The sequence below is a fragment of the Balearica regulorum genome, chromosome 2 (genome assembly GCF_011004875.1).
Source record: "Balearica regulorum gibbericeps isolate bBalReg1 chromosome 2, bBalReg1.pri, whole genome shotgun sequence".
Taxonomy (NCBI): domain Eukaryota; kingdom Metazoa; phylum Chordata; class Aves; order Gruiformes; family Gruidae; genus Balearica; species Balearica regulorum.
The window spans coordinates 26,166,109-26,190,070 of NC_046185.1; the positions used below are offsets into that span (position 1 = coordinate 26,166,109).

A 23,962-nucleotide genomic window follows, 5' to 3' on the forward strand; every position below is an offset into this window, starting at 1 on the left:
TGGGAGGGGATCTGCCAAAATCCATTACATATTTTGTCTGGGTTGTAGTAAGAGAAGGCGTTCATTGTGAGCTGGGCAATTCAGACATCTAAGGATGGGAGAAAGAGTTCACTCAAAATAGTTAGTTTGAACTTTGCCACACTCTCCAAGCAGAAATTGTTTTATAAATAAAATATTTTATGAAGTTTTCTCAGCAGGAGAGGTCCAAAAAGCTCACTCGTCCCTTACACCAGCCTCAACGACATAGCTCTTTTGTGGTGACTGGTTCTTGCCTCAGACACCAGTTCTGCAAGTCATACGGTTGGATGAGAATCACACCTCTTTTGGAGACTTGTCTGCACAGAAACTCCCAGTGAAACACTGAGATTGCCTGTGAAGACCACACCCTCAGGCACTTCGGCCCAACTTGAAATATAAGCACTCCTAAGGGCTTTTTTTTTCCCCCCACATAAAGTATGGTTTATTGTCAGCATGGAAGAAATTGGATTTATGTTTATTCCTAAATCATGATTAAAGCAATGGATTTTGAAGCTCATTGTAACATGAGCTAATGAGTCTATATTGAGCAGATCTGCATGGCTCCATTCTGCAAAGGAGATCTGTGGCAGTACTAAGCCCTAGTAACTGTACTGCAATTGTGTTAGGATCCTTTCTGCAATGCCTGTCTACGCTGCAAGACTGAATAATGTACGACCATGCTGTCACATACAAGCCCACGATGCTATGCCGTAATAGCTATGTGTTAATTCGTTCCCCCGGCAGAACGTTTTCTGTGGAGAAAACCGAATCCACTACTGTAGCCGCCACACAGAGCATGTTCTTTAATTAATAAGCACAGAGGAATTGCAGGCGCTGATGAGTTCAAGGAGCGTGATCCTCTGACATCCCTCCAACTGTAGTTTCATGAGAGACTGGCTCCAGCAACCACGTTGGTTGAAGAAATTCCTGCCCTGTGACCTCCAGCTACTCACTCCTGGTCTTACACCACAGCTCATCACTGTTGCGTGAGACGTTATGTACCTTGAGCCACAGTCCAATTTATAGTCTAGCCCTATAGAGGATGATTGCATGGGCCCATCTGAGGAGGCTGTGAACTTCAGCACGAGGGCGGGAGCAATCAGCTGGGCATGGAGCAAGGCAGGCATTTCTTAACAGAGTTTCACTGCCAAAGTCAGTGTCTTGGGGAAAATCCACCAGCAGGTTTATAATTCAGTTAAACCAAACTTACAGCTGAAAGGAGAAGTTCCGCTCCCACTCCTGCCTGCCAGCCATGCTTTCTGCAAGGTCTTTCCTAGGGACGTGCATCAAACATAAATAATCCAGTGCGGAAAACTAAACTGATATAAAACTCATTGGTTTTTTTGCAGGCTTAGTTTTCTTCTGGCTGAGCCCTCTGGTATGACTGGCTGTGGCTCCAAAGAGCCCCAGGGCCAGCACAAGGGATGTGTTAGAAACACAGAGAGGGGTGCAGCTGGGGGAGGCCTTCCAAAGGCAGCTTCCCATTAGGTTGGCTTAGCCAGGTTAGGCCATTATCAAATGGCATGTCCACGATGAGGTGCCGGCCAGACTACCCACAAGTTACACAAGTCACTTTACAACACCCCCGCGAAAGCTGGGGTACCTCAGCACAGGAAATATTCGTGTGGTCACTCCCTTTGCTCGTCATTGTCAAGGGGTTTCTTATTGAGCAATGCAACCGTCTTCCTCTTTTGGTATCTTAGAAGAGCTTTTCGTTTGGGATTTTGGGACTGCACAGTTCTTTCAGAATGATTTCATGAAGAGCAACTTAGATTAACACTCTCTTCAAGAAATTTCTCCTGTTTAACACCCTACGTACTTCAGTTGCAGAGGCATCAATGAGCAAAGCACGGAGAGTTCAGCAGCTGAATGATGGCAGCAGTGATAATAAGAGTGCGTATGGGAATTCCAGGAAAACCTTAATCATCATCATTAACATTTTATTTTCTGCAGTGCAATCCCTAGTCCGATGTACCACAATTTGCTGTAGCAGACTATGCAATGCCCAGTGCTGATTAGAATCTGCATAAATACGAAGAGTAGGAAAGCCGTGAGGAAGAAAGTCATCACAAAGCTGGAACTGCCACGGGAGTTACTCCTTTTGATATTTTTAAATTATTTTTGTTCTGCTGTGTGGGTATGTTCCAGGTCAGGTATGATTTTGAGGTAGTCTCAGCATATAGACAGATCATATCTAGCTTCCCTGGTTCCTAGCTTTGTTGCTCATTTATAGGTTTGTGTCTTCACAAACCATGTTGCAACTTCTGGTTTTAGCACTGTTTTGCCCAATTTACTATCATCTTATTCAACTGAGCATAGTAAAACCCACCAGGCTGCAACAACAACGAATTTTGGTAAATGCGGTGGGGAATCTTCCTCTTGCAGCTTGACATTCAGAAAAAACCACAGACTTAAAGTAGGGACCATTTTAAAATGGATCATGCAGGTAAATTTGTGAAAAGAGCAAAGGAGGAAACTTCTGAAATATGTGAACTCGTAATGCCAATGGTACATAACTTGAGTGATGACTTCCTAACTGAAGATGGTGACCTAATATGTATTTTATAGGAAAGTTATAATGAAAGTTAATAATATTAAGTGCTTTATAAAATGGTTCATTAATTGAAAAGGGGTGTTTCTTCCTTGGACAAATTGCCTTAGAAATGTTGGCCTTCGGGGTCCTGTCTTCATGGCTAAAACAGAATTGTGCCAGCAAATTTACTTTATACAGATTTAAATCAATTTTGCAATCAAGGTTTCTGTTTATAAGCTCTTTGGGCTTAATTTCACCGCAAAGCTAACCTGAGTTGTACTTATTCTAGCTATAACTGGAATCCTTTCTACCTAAAAAATAGGAAGTGTGGGCCTGCGATTGCTTTTGATTTGAGGCAGAGTTGAAAAGAAAGATACTGGCTGATATTAAAGTGTCTATCTTGTCAGCTACTCTGTACTGTGAGCACAGTTTTGCACCATTTGAATGCTGTTCGTCTTCCAATGCCTTCCCATTCCTCCTTCTTTATTGCTGGAGGTCTCCTGTTCACGCCTGGGACAGAATTAAAAGCACAGCCAGTACTGCTAAGAACCATTAAGGTTGCCAGAAATCTCAGTCAATGGTTTTATGGTGAAGTTTTTATGGGTAAAACCCACTTTCAGTGTTCCTGTCCAGTCATCTTTCCTCAGCCCTGCCCTCCTCTACCCCAGCATTGCTCATTTCTGCTGATCCAGCATTTTTAGAGTCCTGAAAAATATAGTCAATTTTGGAGTAATTGTCCCCTCTTCCCTCCCAATAGCATCATTTAAATTAAGAGCAGCAAAACAAAATTCCTGCTGCTTATGAAGAAACTTTTTCAATACTTTAAAGCCAAATAGAAATAACTTTCCTGCCTCACACTGTGTTTCCTCTTCCCAGCAGACTGCTACAACACAACGATCATTGCTACCGGACATCTTGATTCCGCATTGCATCCTTTTTGCTGAAAGATGTGACTGTATTTCAGAGGGGTGAGTCACGAAGATTCAAGTCCTTTTTTGTCAGGAAAATTACAGCTAGCCCTCCTCAATAGTCCCTGAGCACTGACTGCATTTTGTTGGGATTTACAAGTGATCTACGTGCTCTTGCAGTAGCTGCTTCAAGCCCCTTGGTACTATATAAAGGGACTTACTATACTTGCAGCCTTTATGCCTCACATGTCTTTATACCTTCGCTTGTGCCTGCTGCAGTAGCCACAGCTTCACAATGCAAAATGTGTAGTAACAATATTGCTTTAAGGTTTCTGACCCCGCATGCCCGCTGCCATGCCCGTGTTGGAGCCCTCACGGTTGTGCTAGCAGAGCTGTGTTAAGCCACACCGGGAGCCAGTGAGCTGTGGTGGTAAATAGCTCCTGTTCAAACTGGCAACCGGACACAAGTGGGGTCCCCCAGGGACTGGTATTGGGCCCAACACTATTTAAGATCTTCATAAGTGATCTGGGTGATGGGATCAAGTGCACCCTGATGAAGTCTGCGGATGATACCAAACTGAGTGGGGAAGTGGACGCTTTGGAAGGGAGAGCCACCCTGCAGGAAGACCTGGACAGGCTGGAAGAGTGGGCTAACAAGAACCTTATGAAGTTCAACAAAGACAAATGTAAGGTCTTGCACCTGGGAGAACATAATCCAGGAGTGCAGCACAGGCTGGGATCTACCCGGCTGGGCAGCAGCTCTGTGGAATGGGACCTGGGGGTCCTGGTGGACAAGCAGCTCAATATGAGTGTACAGTGTGCTGCTGCGGCAAAGAAACCCAACAGGATGCTGGGTTGCATCAACAAGGGCATCACCAGCAGAGATAAAGAAGTCATTATCCCACTCTACTCAGTGCTTATCAGGCCACACCTGGAATACTGTGTTCAGGTTTTGTTCCTTCTATACAAAAAATATGTGGACAGGCTGCAGAGGTGCTGGGCCATCTTGTCTAGACCGTGCTTTTGCCAAGAAAGGTTGGACAAGATGATCCTTGAGGTCCCATCCAACCTGGTATTCTGTGATTTAAAATCGCGGCCGGTTTGTGTGGATGCCCTTGGCTGTGAACTGTGGCTGTTCAGCAGGACCCTGAAGAGAGGAAAAGTACATGAGGCAGGAACTTCTACGTGCCTCTTACTGTAAGCCAGAGATACTTTTTTTTATCCAAAAGTCTTGAGAGCCCTGCATCAGAAGGAGGTGACATGACCTGTGACACTTACTCTAAATTATGCATGTATAATAGCACCCAAGGATCTCATGAAATCTATTATGTTGGGCATTGTATGCTGAAAGGTTTGCAACTTAAAGGGCTGTTTTTCATTATCCACTGAGGGTGAATTTAGCTCTAAACAAAATATACAGGAAAACACAGTTGCTAATGTGATGGAAATTATTACTGTGTAACAATGTATAGATCTTGTTTGTTGACTTTGCTATTGGGAAATTCATTGTCTAAATATATTGGCTTGATTTAATAAGGGAAAATCAGGCTGACCTAATAGGTGGCTGGAAGATAAGGTAAGCAGACAGGGTAAAAAAAAAAAGCTTGAAATAAGCCACTTACTCACAAATGCATGTGGATTTTTAAAAGTTAATGGGGGAAAAAAACCCCACAAAAAAAAAGGATTGCAAGCAGACCAAAAGGACTATATTAGGGGAGTGGTGCAGTGGAATCAGGCTGTCACATGCAGAATTGTTTTAGAGCAAAGAAGGGAAGATGTTGCAAGAAGCTAGACTTACCTGTCTTGTTCTGAGGGGCTAATATGTCTAGAAAAATAGATATGAAGTTTGTTGGGTTTAAAATCTTTTGCTAATCACAGAGTCTGACAGAGAAAAATGGCGCAGATCAACCTTGATAGTGAGTACCACTACGGGACATCACAGTGCTGTGGAGGACTAGAGCAAGTAGGAAAACTGAGGAATTCACGATGAGATGAGTAATACCACAAAGAAAAGGAACAAATAGATGAGCTGTGGGTCAGGCAGCAGAAAGAAGGAAATGTAGCTGTATCTGTAACCGCAGCAGCTGCCCCAAGATGTTTCTCATCTGAGGGTTCATCATGCTTCTGTGAGGAGCAAGTCTGGGCCCTGAATTACGCAAACATCACAGTTCTGATTCAAAACAAGAAGGGGTTATCAGATCTCAGGTGGTGCCTGGTTTTCTTTTTTCTTTTTAACTAACAATCATCTTTTTCTAATGGTTTAATGTCAGAAGTATGCTTGAAGGAGGGATTTCAATGAAGAAAGCTGGCAGTCATGCCCTGGTTCCATTGATTCAGCGGAATTGGCTCCGGTCCTTGTGGGACAAGTGCTCCCTTAATTTTAGACAAATCTACTTCAAACACAATTAGACAACAGGCTTCTTTTTTTTTTTTTTTTTCTTTTTTGGCCTACGTGCTGAGTGAGACGCATCACTTGTAATCGTTATATACTAGCTTATTGATTGCGGGTTTTCAGTATTCACTGGAGATAGGATTGTTCTAACAGAACTGTGAAGAGACACGTCTGGTTAACAAACAACTACCGATTGAAGGTATAACAGCAAACACGGGAATTTTGTCAGGACATACGGAAATGTGCAAGGAATTTTAACAAAAGGTAAATAGATTTTGCGGGCGGTTCAATGTTTCGTTTTCATCTCAGCTTCCTATATTTTAATATTTGAAAAGATCAGACAAACGGAAATTATTCACAGGAATTGCATATACGGAAAATCTATAAGAGCCCACACGACGGATTACACCGTCCCATTGCTTATAATATAATGTTACCATTAAAATGTATTCCGGTTATTAGGAAAGCTGGAAGTGAGTCAATTATTTGAATAAACAAACAAAGACCTGGTTGCCCCGTAGCTTAGTGCATCCCTGAGACGTCTGCAGGCTCGTTTCCCACGCCTGCTGTCTCATTCCTAAACTAGCAGAGGCTGTTGGGCAAGGCAACCTGACAGCTCTTAATAAACAGGTAGCTTAATGCACTCTTCTGAAGCAATCCCCGCACACCGGGCACCTTTGCACATTTGGGGCAGGCACAGGGAATCTGCGGCGTCTTGTGTGTGTCGGAGGAGGGAGAAGAGGTTTTGCAGCTTAGGGAAAGGGAAGGATCAGCTTATCAGGCCAAAGGAAGGTCCTGTGGTCTCTCCAAAGGGAAAACGTGTCCTGAGCACGTGGACGAGCTGGGATCCAGCAGTTTGGTGTGCCAGACACTAGAAGAAGGTAGAAGGTGTCAGGTCTAGCTTTTCCCCTAAAGACTGCTTTTTGTGTCTAAAAGATGTAAGAAACGGCAATAACTTCAGCAAAAAGAAGTAACTCAGCCTCACAACTGACGATGTAGTTCCCAGCCTTGCTAGGAAGCAGTATCCCTACATGTGAATTCTTAGGTAATTGACTGGGGATAAACAGAAACAATACCTGAAAGAAACAAATCCCATATATGTGAATTCAGGTTCTTGTGTTTGAATTTCTTAAGGATGAAAGCCCGCATTTTCAAAGGCAACTAGTGTTTCCCACCCACATTAAGGTCTCAGGCTGGGCATCCAAAACCACGTAAAACTGTGGGCCAACAGGTTTATATTTACCCCGGGAGTCAGGGTAAGACTCATGACATTTCTGCTTGTTAATGCCCCTGTTCTAATGTGTTTGGCTTTTGCAAGTTATGACACAGTAAATACCTTTGTGTCACTTAGCAACCTCAGCTGTTTCTAAAGGAATGTCTTTTGTTCTTGGAAATCTGTTATAAACGCACGTTACAAAACAATTATTGGGGAATCTAATCTCGTCTTATTTGGATGGTATTCTGGCCTCTCCCCATTCTGCATTTAAAGTGTGCACAGGAAATTAATTTACTTTGCACAAGCATCCTTCATTGACACTATTGTTATGAAGAGCAGCTCTGCATATTTAATAGATTTGACAGAAGTTTCTGTTGAAAATAAAAGACGTGAGAAATGCCTGGAGAAAGAAAGGACTAGAGAGGACCTCCTAGTCACTGGGTTCAGCCAGTTCAAAGCCCTCTTACTGTTTTGTAAACAACACTATAAATACTTTACCATTGCAATGCAACATAGTCTCTGTCACGAATTTATCAATCATCTGATTTATTTCTATACACAACACCAAAGTCTGAGATCACAGATCACGCAGTTCCGGCATAAGGGTTTGAAATGTACACACCCGCGCAAATTAAATATTATTTCTCATTTCACATCGATTGCATTACTGGGTTTCCCTAACAGGTTAGGACATGTGCATGATCCTGAACACATACATGTAGTGGAAGGACTGAGATTATACTGGATTGCGGACTTCAAAGGATTTAAGCATTTTCTTTCTTTGTCCTTAATAGGTTTAAAGCTCAGAATTCACATCCAGTTGTCCACTTTGTCAGGATCAGTACAAAAGGTAAGATGCATAAATTGACCTTTATATTCTGAAAATAAAAGGTATCCTCAGGAAATGCTATAAAATCATATCAAAATTTTATAGATGGCCACATAATCAATATGATTAGTACTCGTTTATGAAACTCAGACTTTGTCTTCTGCTAGGGATATCTGAAAGTCAAGTAAAAATATTAAAATACTGAAAATATCTTAAAGACTGTTTCCTAAAAATGTGAACAGATAAAGTGAGAATGCAGATGAATAATAATAATATAAAGGAACCAATTATTGTTTGCAACTGTAACGTCTTGCTAATATAATGACTTAGGCAACAGTCTGAGGTGGGAATTTTGGCAATCCCAGGACAGAAACAGACAATACACAGAAATGTATCAGGAAAAAAGAAAAGAATCGCGGCAACGCTCATTGTGAAACTATTGCTCAGAAAAACGTGTCAGTGGTCAGAAAAATCTTGTCAACGGTTTTGCAACTCTTTTCATTCTTTTATTTTTAAAAGAACCTGCCCCTATCCTTAATGTATGGGGGTTGTTTGTTGTTTTGTTGTTTTGGGTTTTTTTAATTGGAATTATTGTGGTAAACTGCTAAAGTAGAAGACAAAGTACGATAACCAGTCTGCGATTCTCTCAATCTAAATAAGAATACATTGCTATAGCTAACTCAGGACCCGGCCAAATGACCTGATGGCTACAACAGAAGAAGCCCCAACCTCTTCCTGGCAGCCGACCCTGCCACTTGCGCTCACAAACCCTGCGTCAGGGCACCTGTATGTACGACAGCCACTTTATCGCAAAACCCATTGTTGTTCTCATTTCTGCAGAGAGGCCCTAGCAAACAGCTAACAGTTCATAAACCGCTGCAGTGATTTCTGCTGGGAACATCCGCTGGTGGTTGCAGGCAGTTTAGACCTGCTCCTGGCGTGGACTGGGGTTTGACTCCAGAAAGGACTCTGGGTGCTGACATGACGAGATCCACTCCACAGATGTGAGCACGATGCAAATTCATACTGAGCCCACTTTGGTGTAGTTTTTCCCACATAAACAAACCTTTGTGGGAGAACTTCAGATCTGACATAGGGTATCCTGTCTTCTCCAGCATTTAGGCTTTTCTCTCATCTTCCACTCTTACTGTGAAGAGAGCAGCTAGAATACCAAAGTAATGGTTGAGGTTCCTGATTCCTCTAGTAGAACATAATCTGAAAGGCCATTCTTGTGATAACTCCTTAACATAGGCAAATCTATGACACTCATTTTGTTGAAGTGGTAAAATTATTAATCCTGATTAGTAGCATTCAATGTAAATATTTTCAGTAGGTTTAGTCCTAAAATCCTCAGCAGATACTTACCCAGTTGATTGTCAATCAGTCATCACTAAAGTTGTGCATTAAAAAAGATCCGAGGACATCAGGATTCTGCTAATGACTGCGCTCTGAGCTCCCTATCTGTGGCACAGATCTGCTCTATCCTGCAAACTTTTCCCAGCGCCGCTGTTGGTTAGGGATGCAATGAAGCGCGATTTGTGATTATCATTGCTGGGCTCATGAAAGCCCCAGGTGTAGATGTAATCACAAGCAGCACTGAGCTTTTGCTGGTATAGCTTATTTTGCTTTTGTGGGAGGAGAAGAAAAGGCTGGAATAAGCTGTACTGGTTTATTGCAGTTTTGCTTGTACAGAATACCAGATTACCTCCTCAGAAGTGCTCTGAATATAGATCTCCCTTGGAGTTGAAGTAGATCCATCTCCTGCATCTATGTAGGCCTGCCTTTATTTCACTTGAAAAGATACTGCATGATTAGGGAATAAGGGTAGAAGTGTTTTCTTTAAAATATTCTGGCGTGGGGAAACAAGATCTCACTTTTTCATTACCTGTAGAACAATAAGATCTGAGTTTTAGTTGCCAGTTACCAAGAAGGTGCTGAAAATAAGAAAAGTATCAGTACATTAAATATATATATTTATATGAATAAATAATACACATTTAGGTAGCGTGCTTTATGCCTTCCTCACAGAAATCCAGCCTAAAGACGTAGCAATGGACTTGGACACCCAGGCTGTAGTGACCAGTGACACGTTCAGGTGACAGGCACGCTCACAAACACGTGCACATACGCACAGGGTCTCTTTCAGTTTGTACAGCAAGTGAAAGTAGCTCAGGAAAACATGGACAAACAGACCTTTGCCACCTGCTTACTGATTCACCAAGGGCACAGTGCTGATAGCAGTTATGCATGTGAGCAACTTCCATTTCACCAGTGCTTCCCGGCATGCCCAGTTATGTGAATGAGCGTGTTCTGGACTATGCCCCCAGCGTTTTGACATCCAGAAAATGTTATTGAAAGCTCATTGTTGAAACTTCAGCACTCGCTTAAAGGACGTGATGACGGATTCAAGGGAAGGACGGGGGACTGGGACAGGAAAAGGCGGGACAGCCTTGGTCCAGGTGATGAAGTAAACCCCAGGCAGGTAGAAAACCCAAAGGAGCGCTCGCACAGACTTGCTTCACGTCTCCTAATTCTAGTGATGGAAAGTAAGATCCCAAAGGCACTTCTATGCCAAGGAATTAAACCCCAAATCGATGCGCTGCCGGATGCAAGGACGCGGCAAGCGTACCGAGCAGAAGAACCGCCATCGGCGCGCGTGAACCGGCGGCAGCGCAGCGGTGCGTTGTGATCTCAGAACCGGGCGCTGTAGTACAAACGTGTTCTGATCTCAAAACTGAATCTGAGCGGAGACTGCTATAAAGGGAATTGCAACGTTAAGGATCCGCTCCTGAAGGCACTAGTGCACGCTGTTGGCACTGTTGTAGGAACACGCCAGCGTCGCTTCCACGTGCAGCGTTGCAGGCAAAGCACAAACACGTACAACCGCCGCCCCCGCAGCGCGCCGGTGCAGCGAGCCAGGCACTTACAGGGGCACCGGCACCGCTGCTACACGGAGCCCTTCCGACTGTTAACGGTTTCCCGGGGCTGTATCAGCCGTGCCGGCGGGGCTGGGCCAGACACGGTGCCGACCGAGGGGCAGGCGGGCCGAGCGCCCGCAGGAAGCACCGGGGGGGGGGGGGGCGGCAGGCAGGCAGGCGGCCACCCTTCCCTCTGCGCCCGGGCGCCATCCGCACTCCTCTGTGCACCCCCGCCTCTCCTCAGGGTACTCGTCCCGAGGCGACAGGACGGCGAAGGGCCGGGCCGGGCCGGCCCAGCCCGGCGCAGCCACCGCGGGCCACAGCACACCCCCTTCCCGCGGAGGCGGCTGCTCCCGGGGCCGGCCCCGCACCTCCCCTCCCCTCCTCAGCCGGGCTGCCGGCCCCGCCCCCTCACACCCCTCCTGCCAATCACTCGGGCTCCGCCTCCGAGACCCGAGGTGCGGGGTTTGAAAGCGGACCGGTCCACGCGGCGCGCAGACTTGGGGGGGGGAGGAAAGGGAGCGGCGTGGCCGGTGGACGCGGGGTGGCCTCGCCCGGCCGGTGGTCACCGGTCGCGGGAGCCGCCCCCGTACCGGCGGATGAGTCTTCCCCACCCGCAGCGCGGGGCGTTGGCGCCGGGAGCCGTCGGCGGGCCGTTGGTCGCGGGGGCTTCCCCCCCCGCCCGGCGCAGTGGGAGGCGCCCGGGATCCCGCGTCACCCATTGTTTACAAACCAACCCCAGCGGGCCGAGCTCCAGCTTCAACCGCAGCCGCCGGAGCCGCGTGTGCTCGCGTGCGCGCGGGGCGGCGGCCCCGGTCCCGCTGCGTCTGCGGCACGGCAGGGCGCCGGCCGAGATGCCGTGCCGCCCGGGCGAGCGCTTCCTGCTGCTGGAGCGCTCGGTCGCCGTGGGGCAAGCGGGCTCCAAGGAGGTGGACGCGTTGGTGGCCAAGCTGGGTGAGGTGCTGCAGCTGAGCGCCCAGCGGGCGCCGCCGCCGCCCCGCGCCCCCAAGCACCTGGGACCGGGCAGCGCCCGCGACCGCGCCGCCCCCTACTCGCCGCGCTGCAGCGGCGGCGGCCTGCTGGCACCGCGGGGGCCGGCCCCGCCGCAAGCCCACCAGCAGCACGCCGAGCCCCCGCGGCCGGACAGGAGCGGCCACCAGCGGGTGACCAAGCAGCTGTGCGGCCGGGGCTGGCTACGGAGCGCCGCCCGCCGGAGGAAGCAACCGCCGCCGGGGCCGGGTGACGGGCTGGCGGAGGAGGAAGACCCCCACCGGCTCCTGCAGCAGCTCATCCTCTCCGGCAACCTCATCAAAGAAGCCGTCCGGCGGCTGCAGCTAGCGGCGGCAGCGGCAGCAGCGGCGGCCTCCACGGCCTCCAGCGGCAGCGCCTCGGCGGGGAGCAGCGGCGCGGACGGCGAGGCGGCCGAGGCGGCGGCGGTGCAGCCCCTGCAGTAGCCGACGGGGACGAACGGCGGCAGCGGCCGGGGCAGAGGAGCACGGCCGGAGCGGCCGCTAGCAGCGGCCCCCCCCCCCCCCCCCCGCCGACCGGACTGCGGGAGCGCGGTGCTGGCTCCGCCGCGATGTAAGTCTCCCCCCGCGGCGGGGGCCCCCCCCTCCCGCTGCCGGGCGGGGACGGGACGGGCGCGGCGGGGTCGGGGTAGGTTGGGGTGGGGCGGGTGTGCCCCCCCGCACCCCCCCCCCCCCGCCCCAAGGTCACCCCCGGCGCGGCGCCGAACCCCGCCGCTCACCAACCGGCGGAGGCCGCGCACGCCGCCCGCCCCGAGCTGTTGTTGTGCCCCCCACCCCCGCCTTCCCGGGAGCTCCTCCTCCTCCTCCCCCCGCCGGGGCAGCCCGGCCGGGGCCGCGGACCCCCCCGCCGCCGGTCCCCCGGCCGCCGCGGGGCTGCTCCGTCTCCCAGGAGCCATTTACAATAATTCTCGCTGACCCCGGCGGGAGGTGTTTCCTTTCCCCTCCCGGGCTGGTTTGGGGTTTTTGTTTGTTTGGGTTTTTATTATTATTATTTTAACGTTTATTATTATTTTTGTCCTGTTGTGACTGTATGAAGCAGTTAAAAAAAAATGTGAATATCAAAGCTGGAAGGCAGCTGGACTTAAAATTGTAAAGCCTGATGAGTGAATGGAGCCTGAGACGCATTGTTCACATAAGGTAGCTGAAACAAGTTTTTTTCTACCAAAAAGAAAAAAAACAAACCTGAATCCACCCTTCCCCGACAAACTCAATGGCTCGAATACAAGATGCAGCTGTTGATTTTAAATATATGCACTTCGTACCGGAGTGTTTAAAATGTGTTCCTGATTTACAGGACTTACTGTCTTAATTAACCTGTCTGTATTGAATAAACGTGGTCTTGTTTTTATTTTTGGGTCTGTGTCTCATTGTTAAGGGGAAGTGAATTTTGATTCATGAGAACAAAACTATGTGGATGATGCTCCAGTAGGCACGTTCCCCTTGATCTTCTTTCAGTTGCGAGATCTCCATTTTGCAGACACGCACAAAAAAAAAAAAAAAAATCCCCACAACAATCCGCATAGTCTGATGCAGTGGGACACCGGTTATTAATGCACGGAGATGCAACTGAGCCCCTTTGTTTGCCAGCAGCATTCATTCAGAAGCTGTGAGACGCCCCTTCGAGCAGCCGAGAATGTGGCTGGTGGAATTTCTAAGTCAAATCATACTGAAACCAAAATTAGGTATCTTGTATTGGGGAAGGAAGAGAGCTTAGCTTGTTGGTTACTTGTTTGGGTTTGGTTTTGTTTTTGTTTTTTTTTTTTTTCTCCAGGGAGAGCTGGGCGGGGAGTGGGGGGAGACTCTAGAAAGGAGGGTACGGAGATCTAGGCAGTGATTTTTTTTTTTTTTTTTTTTTAAAAAGTCTTCAAAACATAGAATTTGATGCTGGTGATAAAATCTATTTTGAATAGCTTCCTTGGTAAAATTCTACGTTAGGTTTTTAGAAGTCAAAGAATGAGCTTTGAGATCAGAACTGAACACATCAGACAGTCTGGAGCATAACAATCTCCCAACCCCCACTCAATTTGAGGTAAAAGCTTCCCCTTTGAAGAAGGTAGCAATCCCACATGAAAGAAAATGGAAGATGTTTGCTTTTGTCCAAGAGAGCAATTTGAACAGTTACATTTACTTGTGTGATTAGTTCTTTCAAGAATACATTAAATCTGCAAAATATTTTAGATTTCTTTCTCTGCTTACCAGTTACTGATACAAATGGATGCTGGAGGTTTTTACAATGTCTCACTGGGTTCCTCCTGCACTAGGAACAGTATGTGATGTTATTATTAGCTTTATCTTGATTAATTTATAAGTAGAATGCAGTTTTTCCATATCAAAGCAAGTAAAATGCAGAGGAAGAAGTTCAATGCATTTTAGAACATCCTTAATTACTAACATCTGAAGTCCTTTTTCTCATAACTTATGCAGCTTTTGTGGCATTTTGCACAACTTGGAACAGATTTGGATCTGCCATTAGTTCTTATCCTCTAATACAATAATGTGTCGGTTGTCCTTACTTGAAAGGAATTTTTATTTGAAAATTTGTTTCTTTATTAATCCAGGAAAAAAGTTCAATAGAATGCAAAAAAGAAAGCTTCAAATATAACCACTAACCGACAACTAAAGAACTAGTCGTCCTCCTATTTGTCCTTTAGATGCTCGGACAGATAGATATTCGCTGTGCCGATGCTGAATTTGAACCCTAGGATGAGTAGTTTAATTATCTTTACTGAAAGAGCTGGAGGAAACAGGCTAAAAACCGAGCGTAGCCGATGGGGCCCGTGTTGTTACACAACTACAGTTAAAAGTATATGTGCGGCTGTCAGCTGAAATTCTGAAAGCTGGTAGGGTTGACTTGAATTTTTCACCACTGATAATTATGCATCAATTCTGCATCCCCCTTTCTTCCCTCCCCTCCTTCCCCCCTCCCCAAATCCTAGCCTCTGTATACTAATGAGAGCAGCTAACTTTACAAGTGTCCTTTGTAGTCATTGAAAGCCTCGAGACATTCCTTTTAAGGATTTTACTAGAATAACACTTTTCAATAAACTGGCAGTTGGAGTGAGGCTTAGAAAAGATGCTCATAAATTTCACAGTGACTGGCTGGTTTTTAAGCTTCCTAAATTACTTCTAAAATAGTTTTTACTTTCTCCTTTGTGCGAGGCTGGGAGATGTATATATGAAAAGGGGTTATAGTGAGCTAAGTGTTATGTAGAGTGTGTTACGATTTGGTAAAAGGATTTTTGGCACTTGTTTCAGATAACTTGCATAACTCACTGATGCATCTTCATCACTCCTAACTTGAACATCCTAAGCTCATGCCAACAACCTTTATCATCACGTCTTCCTTATAAGTCTTTTAAAATTATCTTCTTCAAAACAGAGCACATGTCACTTCTTCATAAGGGAATGCATCGAATGTGGCTTATTTTGGTTTTGGAAGCCAAGTTTTACAAGATTTCAATTGAAATATTGCCAGAAGGTTTCCATTGATTCATTGCAAATTCTTTTTTTCAAATGTTGCCTCGTGCTACGCTATGTGAGCATACAAACAGAAAAAAGCTTTGATATCAAAGTCACCGTCTACTTTGTTTCCCAAATAGGATAAAAAAAGGTTGAACAGTGAAGTAAGCATTTTTGTAAGCTTTAAATATCTGTGTTTTAGAGGTAGGGTTTCTTGAATACATTTAGCCAATGCAGATCCTCAGATACCAGTTGTTGGTTTCTAGAGAAACAAAAAGCAAATTTGGCCTTCACGGTATGCTTAGTCTATCTTCATTTGTAAGTGAAAATATAGTTTACTTCAGCTTTACATTTGGAATAAAATTACATTTTCATAATAAGCATTTAGCTATGTTTTATCTTTTTTTTTTTTTCCCCATCTTGTGAGGAAGAAAATTGTTCAAAACACAAGATTTTGCAGTGGATCACATGAGCTGTAGGAGCAAAAGTAAGCCATTTAGATTTCTGTAAGAAGTGATCGTGCAAAGCATTGGGGAAGATTATTTTCATTATATTTACAGGGGGCTATATTTTGGGGGTAAGCTTGATTTTAAATAATTCTGTAAACAAATGCACAACAGACTCAGAATCTCATCTTTCAATGCGCCTCTCTGTGGCGTTGCATTAGCATGGCACAAGGCTGCACCAGCTTTTTCATTAGTAGTCTATGTCACAGCTTAATTCCTCCTGAGTTTTCTCTGTGTGACCGAAGAAGTGTTTTCCTGACCCCTTGCCCAAAACTCAGCTTCGTACCCTTGTTATATATTGCTCTTTCTACTTTCACGTTCCCCGAGTTCTTGAAAGTAACTCGATTTAGTCAGAAGTCTGGCAGGAAGAATGAATTTTGTCTGCTATTCCCCTCGTGTCTCCTGTCTCCCTTTTTAGCTTACTATTGTGTAATGCATCAGCATTTAAAGACTCCCGTAAAAATTGTGTTGGTATAGTACTTGGCATAATAAACATGGTAGAAAAGTAGGGACTCTGCTCTAAGTCCTTAAAATGAGGTTTTAAAGAATGTTTTAAAGAAAATAGCAAGTGCATCTCATGGAAGGCGTAAGGGAGAAGAAGGATATAGGCTGGTTAATGCACAACTTAAGTTCTGGCCAGCCAGGGCCAGTCCCAGTGTCAGTGGCTTCGTCTCCACCTCCACCTCCACCTCCATCTCCATCTTCACCTTCATCTTCATCTCTATCACCATCTAAATAGCATCCCTCATTCCCTCCCTGGCCCCACGATTTTCCTCTCCTCACCCTGCATTTCCCCCTCACCCAGGCCATTATTTTCAGCTTGTGTTTGTAATCTTTTACGTGTCTTTTGTCCATTTCATATTGCTCTTCCCAGATGTTAAGTAGCTTTGTTCTCTTCAGTTGCTTTTTGGTAGGTACTTTTGACTTGCTTGTTCGTTTGTCTTCAAATATTGTAGCTCAGTCACTTCTTGGTGGCCAAGATCTGTTTTACTTCTTATAAACCTTGCAGTGTACGAGTTGGAGAGCAAGTTACAACTCTTTCATCTTCAGGTTGTACAACATAGGGCAGAAATCAGAGGTGAAACCCTAGCTGCAATGAAATGAACAGATGAAGTTAACAGAAAAATCCCTCTCGACTTCTGTGGGAATTTCCTTCTGTATTTGTTTGTTTTGTTTTGTTTTGTTTTGTTTTTTTTAAAGTAGCTGGAAAACACCACTTAAAGTGCTACAATAACTACATAAATGCCTTTGCAGCAACACAAAAATTACATCGGCAAACTCATTTCCTGAGTCAATGAGGTTGGTTTGCTTTTTCTCTTCTAAAAATGATGCTTTACCTCTATGATTAAACTCGACCACCTTTGTCAAAATTGCAGAACTTCCATTCTGCAATTTCCATGGCAGAAGGCAACTGCTAGAGAATTGATGCCCTTAAGAGAGAGAAGGCTGCAGTGTGCCCAAGCCACACGAGTAGACACTGTAGATTCCACCACAGAGGTGGAAATTTCCACCTACAGGAAATCAGGCACCATAAATTCAGAGGCGCGCAGCAAGAGCTGTTCCTTATGCAATATCCTGTATCTAAATTGTATTTTTTGCTTCCCATGATCTAATCTGGTGGTGTCTGGTAGAGTAATACAACCAGCTAAGGGTACTTTCATCGCTGTAGGCACTAGGACATCAATGATCGAAAGAAATTGTAAAACCACCTCATCTCAGTGTCCCCCTGGTAATCACTGACTTGGCAGGACTTTCATGAAGAGGTGCTAAAGAAAGGCTGTAAGCTCCTGAGCTATATGAAAAAGTTTAATATGTTCAATTCCAACCCCAAGTACAGGTTTTATAGCAGCAACAATTGTAAAGCAACAACTTGCTGGAACTTTTACAGTTGGAAGCCAAGTGGTAAGTTAAGAGAATAAATAGACCTGCTTTCATTTTCCTCCCATGTAGGTACCGTCAGTCCTCATCCAAGGAACTTCACCGCTCCCCAGCACGCTATAGGACTTGTGCCATCGGCTACCCCTCAGAAGGTGGTCTCCAATTGATTTTACAGTCCAGAGAGGTTGTAGTCTTCCAGCTCAATGGGATCACTTTTAGGAGCAGCACTGAATTAATGAAATAAGGTTTTCATTTGGTGGTATGTGATGAAAGAGCACCAGAATGAAAATGTTTTAATTAGAGGAAATGGATCCTGGCTGGCTTAATAATACTAAATATTTGCTGCTCTAAGCATTTTACCACAAGAGGTCGGGGCTTATTCTATCTGTATCACAACAATTGTCCTAGTTTCAAGGCTTAAATCTACAGAAGCATGGGCTCCAAGTTAAGGTGAAAATTTGGGTTATTAGTGTTCTTAAATCCACATTGCGATGCCTTGTCATTTTTACAAGACTAGTAGTTTTCCACAGGAAACCAGGCAGTGCTGAAGCAGGTGACTGACTGTGTGTATGTACATCCCCAGCTTCTGAAGGATGGAAAACGAGGGGGATATTTAATCCTTTCCTGTTGTTTGCAGGCAGCAGTAACAGATGGTTTTCTGGCAATACCGAGCCGTCAGTCAGTGTACAGGTATGCCCCACCAATGTGATGTCTCACTTGTGCATTATTTTGGAAGGTAAAAAAAGGAAGATATCTGTATTTTTTCATCTTGCTGATCTTCTGTTAGCTTCCATCAGGCTCCTTTGACAGCTGTTTTCCTCCAAGGCCTCCGATGCAAACTTACTGGGCTGCCTTCAGCTCTGTCCTGAACAGACACGCGTCACAAGAAATCTTATTCCCATTAAAAAGGAATATATCAGCCTGAAGTATGCCAGACTGGTAGCAGAATGGAAATAAGAGACAGAAATTTCCACCTCTGCATCTGTATAGATCTGGTTTCCCCCCCTTTTTTCCCCTTTAGGAGGAGCTACAGATGTCAAGCACCTTTGAAAGTCAAATCGCCTACTTCGGTACGGATTTGGAAGTGATCCACCATCCCATTTTTCACTTTTCCTATTATTTTGCTGGACACCCTTTCACAGCACATTTGGTTTGCGTTGATCCTGTTCTTCAGCCTGCAGTAAGACAGAGATACACCGGGGCTAAAGAGCAAACATGAATATCATGGGTGCTGCGTATGTGCAAACGCAAGCGTGGGGTCAAACGTGAGTCGTGAAATGTGCAGATGTGTTACTGACACTAGGAATAAAAGATAGCCCTGCACCAAGGATGTGATATTAAATAGCTTTGGAACTAGATTTTTAGGAAAAAAAATTAGTATACAGCAAAATTTGTGAAAGAATACCATTGTACTTTTTGTCTCATTGTCAAAGTTAAGGCAAAAGTATTTGTAGTGTAATACTGTGTGTGTCCTGTGCGTGCATTGCCTTGATAGCTTTTCCTGAACAGGTCTTATCTTAGTAAAAGCAGATCAGATCCTATCAGAACTGCCAAATTATTGTAAAAAAACCAGAATTTCAAATGGGTTTTGGTTCACCTGCTTCTTCCTAAACAAAACAAAAATCCTTATTGTCAGGTAAATATCCATGCTGAATGCCTCTTTCAAGGATGCCTTCATGCAGGAGTGACTTGAAGTTTGCAGCCAGCATAAAGCAGATCGGCCTTACGATCGTAATAGCTTTAACTTATCTATTATTAAAAGTCTCAATTCTTTTGGCTTCAGTATTTTTTAATGTGGTTGCAATGGTTTTTGTCATTTGCAAGACTGGAGATTTTCCTCATATTTTCTAGAGTCAGAAAAGTTTTCCTTCAGGGTAAGAAGGAAAAAAATGAAAGAAAAATTCAGCTCAGAATCTAATTGTTAAGAACATTTAATGGTTTCAGATTGTATCTGCTTGGGAAATTATATTACAAACTGATCTTCACCTTTAAGTACAACAAGCACAGACACCTAGAAGTGGAAATTGTGTTATCCAGGAGGCACTACTTCTAAGTCCATAAATTTTAGAAACTTTTAAGTTGGAGAGGGGAAGTTAACTTGAGTGTTAAAACTAAATAGAAAGAGCAAAGATTTTGCAGTGGGTGATTTCAACTTCACAACCAGTCCAGTTCAATTTATTTGAACTCCTGTGACTTAGCAGGGGAGATTAATGGATTAACACCAAAGGTGATCTTTCATAAGTGACAGGCCCACATCATTAAATCTGTAAAACTCTAGGGATTGTCATACTGGGTAAGAACTGAGCTCTAGGTAGCTCAGTATCTCAGTAGTTGGTCAGCTGCTTCATACCAGCTGCTGCATGGTGGAAGAGCCCCAGCAGTTCTCATCCTGATGTCTGGCAGTTTGGCTCCCTCTTGGCTATGTAGCTTACTATCCCTTCCATACTGTTGGATTTTATATCATGGTTACAGTTGATTTTCTTGATACCTGTGCATGGTCGTATGGGTGGTCCTGTGCTTTCGGAGCCAAGAGACCTGACCTGTGGTCAGTTGGCCCATGTATGCCTGGATGCAAAGCTGGCTTCTGCGGAGGGTGGGAGGGTGCTCAGGGTGGTCAGGGAAGCGGTCAGGGAAGCCAGGCTGTCTCTGTGAGAAGCAGAGAGCCCGCCCAGCCCATCAGACCACCCTGTCCACCAGAGTTAACACTGATGGCTGACAATGAAACAGCAGGAGTGGATGTTGCCTGTGGAAGCTGCCTCTGGAGAGGGGTATGGGACTGAAAGTCAGGATCCGTAAGAAGACACTCCTTAGGAAACAGTGGAGCTAAGAGAAAACACTCCCCAAAGAGGTGAGATATGAATGAACACAAGGGCATGAAGAACTCTGGGGAAAATGTGGTTTCAGACACTCTAGACCGAAGGACCTACACTGAAACCTAAAGGTGTGTGTAAGCCTCAATTCCCCTTACTAACTCCTAGAGAGGGCAATTATTAAAGCTTTGAGAGCAGATTATGGAGCCCATCATGAGAGGGAAGACTGTCAGAGACCCATCTGGAGAACTGTAGGTAGAAACAAGCTTCCTGATGAGGATGACCAGTAGCATGGCAGAGAAAAGGAGACTGACTGTGGGCAGCACTGACCCAGCTCTTCTTTCTGTTCTGGTGCGCTTTTGGCTTCATCACCTGGCTGGGTCTTGCTGTGATTTTGCCCTTTTCCTGTCACCGATTGCCTCCAGGACTGTGGGTCTGCACAGGCAGGACAGATGTCATTTGGGGGCTTGACCATATTTATTTCTGCATCAGTACTCCTCAACCCCCCAGCACTTGAGATCTGAATTTTTTGTCTAATGCTGCACATAGCAGCCTCAGCCTCCTCCCTCTGCCCTGGCAAGAGGGGCAAATATGGCACTGCCCAAGTCTTATTTCCATAGTCATGGCTATAAAACAGAACTGGGAGATGCATCCTGCCTGGTTAGTGACTTCCTGGTTATTGCAAAGCTTGTGGTTTTGGAAGCAGTGAAGTTGTAGCAGTTGCACTTTCCTCTTCAAGTTACCTTTGTTTGCTTGTTTGTTTAAGTTAGCCGCTGCTGCATTTTATCCCATATCACAGTGAGCAAAATTAAGTACAAATGGTATCTATTATTGTCTTGCTGTTCTTCTGACTGTACATACAGCAACGATGACAAAACTTTTGTCAATACCAAAGACCTCGGTACTTATGTTGTCAGCATGGGCTACCTTTGCAGTTCTGCACATGGTATTGAGATTGAGATTCGTGGCCATGGGTGATCCTGGCTTCTCTTCAGTAACTGCTGTTATTCAGTGGTTAGCACTCTCGCTGTGTGTGATGATGTTTCTGAGGGACAGAGAAACTGGTTAAAGAATTTACCACATCCTTATATCCTGGATGTAAGGAGAAACCTCTTTCCCATGAGGACAGTCAGACATTGGAACAGGTTGCCCAGAGGTTGCAATCTCCATCCTTGGTGGTTTTTAAGATCAGATTGGCTAAAATGCTGAGCAACATGGTCTGACCTCAGAGCTGTCCCTGCTTTTAACAGGCAGTTGGACTAGAGACCTCTTGAGATCCTTCTGACTTGAATTATCCTATGATCCTACAAAGCTAGCATATCCACTTACAGCACAATATTCTATTCTATTCTAATGCAGTGCATGGAATTCACCCAGTATTTCCCTAAATCTCAGCTAGGAATAAGGAATCCAGGCTACATGAATGTAGCTCCTTAGCAAATAGGTAATTTCTATACTTTTTCCTGCTGTAGCTTCATACATCCTGATTCACCTTGAGTACTGCGCTCGTTTAGGATCCTATGGTTGACAAGACCGTTCTCCTCAGTTTTCTCTAGACTGTGATTCTGCCATCTCTTACTGAGATCTGTGAGGGCTCAAAAGCAATCACAGCCTTTCCCCAGCCCCCAGTTGCTCATCTACAACAGGGAGGACATCCACTGATCAGCGAATACTGCTTGGGCAGACATGTGCACCTTTTCCTCCAGCACTGGAAAAGGCAGACAGAAAGGACCACATGTCATCGTCGTGGTTCACGTATTCTTACTTCCCCCTCATGGCTCACGTCTGGATCGTGTGTTGTTACCTTTTGACTCAAGAGGGAACAAACCAGTGCAACATTAATGTGTGCCCAAGGGTGAGAGTTCTTTTTAATTCCTAGGAGAGCAAGAAAAAAAGCCCTCTCCCAGATTTGAAGGAGTCCATCCCTTGTGCTCTTAGGATTGTGATTATAGTGGCAGTTCTTGTCTCAGTAAACCCAGTGCCTTGGGAATCGAGAAGAGCAACAACACCCTCCGTATCAGGAAGCAGTTTGTTGTGAAACAGTGACTTCTCAGAAAATGTTCTAGTCCAGTGCCCAAGTTGGGGAGGTTCTGATCACTGTGACTGGATAACAAAAAACCCTCCAATTTCAATTGTTCAGACTGAAAACTGAATATGAGGTTGAGTTTCTCTTTGCTACAGAATTAAATTCACATCCTTTGCTTCAGATAAGCCGCAAGCCTGAGACCGTCTCTCAGACGTGTCCGTGTGCTCCGTATGCCTCTGGTCCCCAGTGTTTACCATCCTATTCTTCTTTTAGCAAGGGCATTAGGAAATTCATGAGAGCCCACATGCAGGATCTTAACAGGGCAGGGCCAGCCCAGGCAGTTCAGCTATCCAGATCTCCAGAAGCTTGCAGTTTAATCTTCAGGAGTGTGGCCAAATTGTTCAGAGAGTCTTTCTGAACGAGAAGATGTCTGAACCTCACATGGGATACCGGTTGGCTGGCTTCCACAGAGACAGCTTCTTCGAAGTCAAACAAAATTCCCCCAAGCCCCAAATTATACAAAATCAATTATACAAAAAAATGGGGAGAATTTTCTATGGTGACAGAACACTGTGGTATTTCTTAGCAGAGCCAGAAATTTCTAATAGAGGCACATACCCTCCAAGAGCAGAGCATATATGGCCAACACATCTCAAAGAGCCAACTCTGAGGAACTAACAGTTCTTTCCTAGTTAAATATCGAAAATGGGAAATGTTGGATGGTTTCATGAAGCCCCTTTATATAATTTACTCTGGGATAGAAGATCATTCACAGTTTTTTTGCCAATGTGTCTCAGCACAAGGGCTTTTCTTGATCCTTAATTCTTCTCCTTCTTATCTGAAACACGGTTATTTTCCCATTGCTTTCTGTGGGAAGCATGACCGGCGCCTCACGCAGCAGTGCAGGCGGGGAGCACTACTGCCTGCTATGAACCATTGCAGTCCTCTCCGTTGCCTCCACCCCTGCCTTTCAGAAACTTGAAGAGCTTGCTTGGTTTTTGAACAAAACTGCTGAACTGTGTCCAGTAATGCCCTATTATCCTACCCAGCTGTAATGTACTGCTTTTGATTTTTGCTTGGCTGGTTTGCTAGCAAACTCCGTTTGCATGTATGTGTACTGCACTGGCATGCCAAGAGGTGAGCAGAGGTATGTCTATCTGGCTACATGTTTGGCAAAACCAAACCAATCCTTTTCTCTTGTCATTATAGCCACTCTCTGGCCTCTCCCTCACCAAAATTAGGCTATAAAAAAAAAAAAAAAGGCAGGTCTCCAGCCTGTCCTATTAGAGTTAATGAGAAAAACCCAGTCAAAGCTAGCGGTGCAGGTGCCTTAAGCTTTCTTAAATTGGCGGCACAATTTGCATTGCTGACGGTGTGGTGAGTCAGCATGGATGGGATGAGTTGGTCGGTGGTTAGCAGGCACTCCACCGCTTGGCACCAA

The 23,962-nt window shown here is 45.3% G+C and overlaps 1 protein-coding gene across 2 annotated transcripts; it reads left to right on the forward strand.

The window, feature by feature from the left end:
- Positions 1-11,274: 11,274 nt before the first annotated feature.
- LOC142600329 (GSK-3-binding protein FRAT2-like) lies at positions 11,275-13,190 on the forward strand. Of its 2 annotated transcripts, none has more exons than XM_075743697.1 (2): positions 11,275-12,395; positions 12,879-13,190. In XM_075743697.1, exon 1 carries the CDS (start codon positions 11,414-11,416, stop codon positions 12,266-12,268), a length of 855 nt encoding a protein of 284 aa, XP_075599812.1. In that variant the 5' UTR covers positions 11,275-11,413; the 3' UTR covers positions 12,269-12,395; positions 12,879-13,190. The 2 variants fall into 2 exon arrangements, with proteins under 2 accessions (XP_075599812.1, XP_075599813.1); XM_075743698.1 differs by having other exon boundaries at positions 12,882-13,190.
- The last annotated feature ends 10,772 nt before the right edge of the window (positions 13,191-23,962 follow it).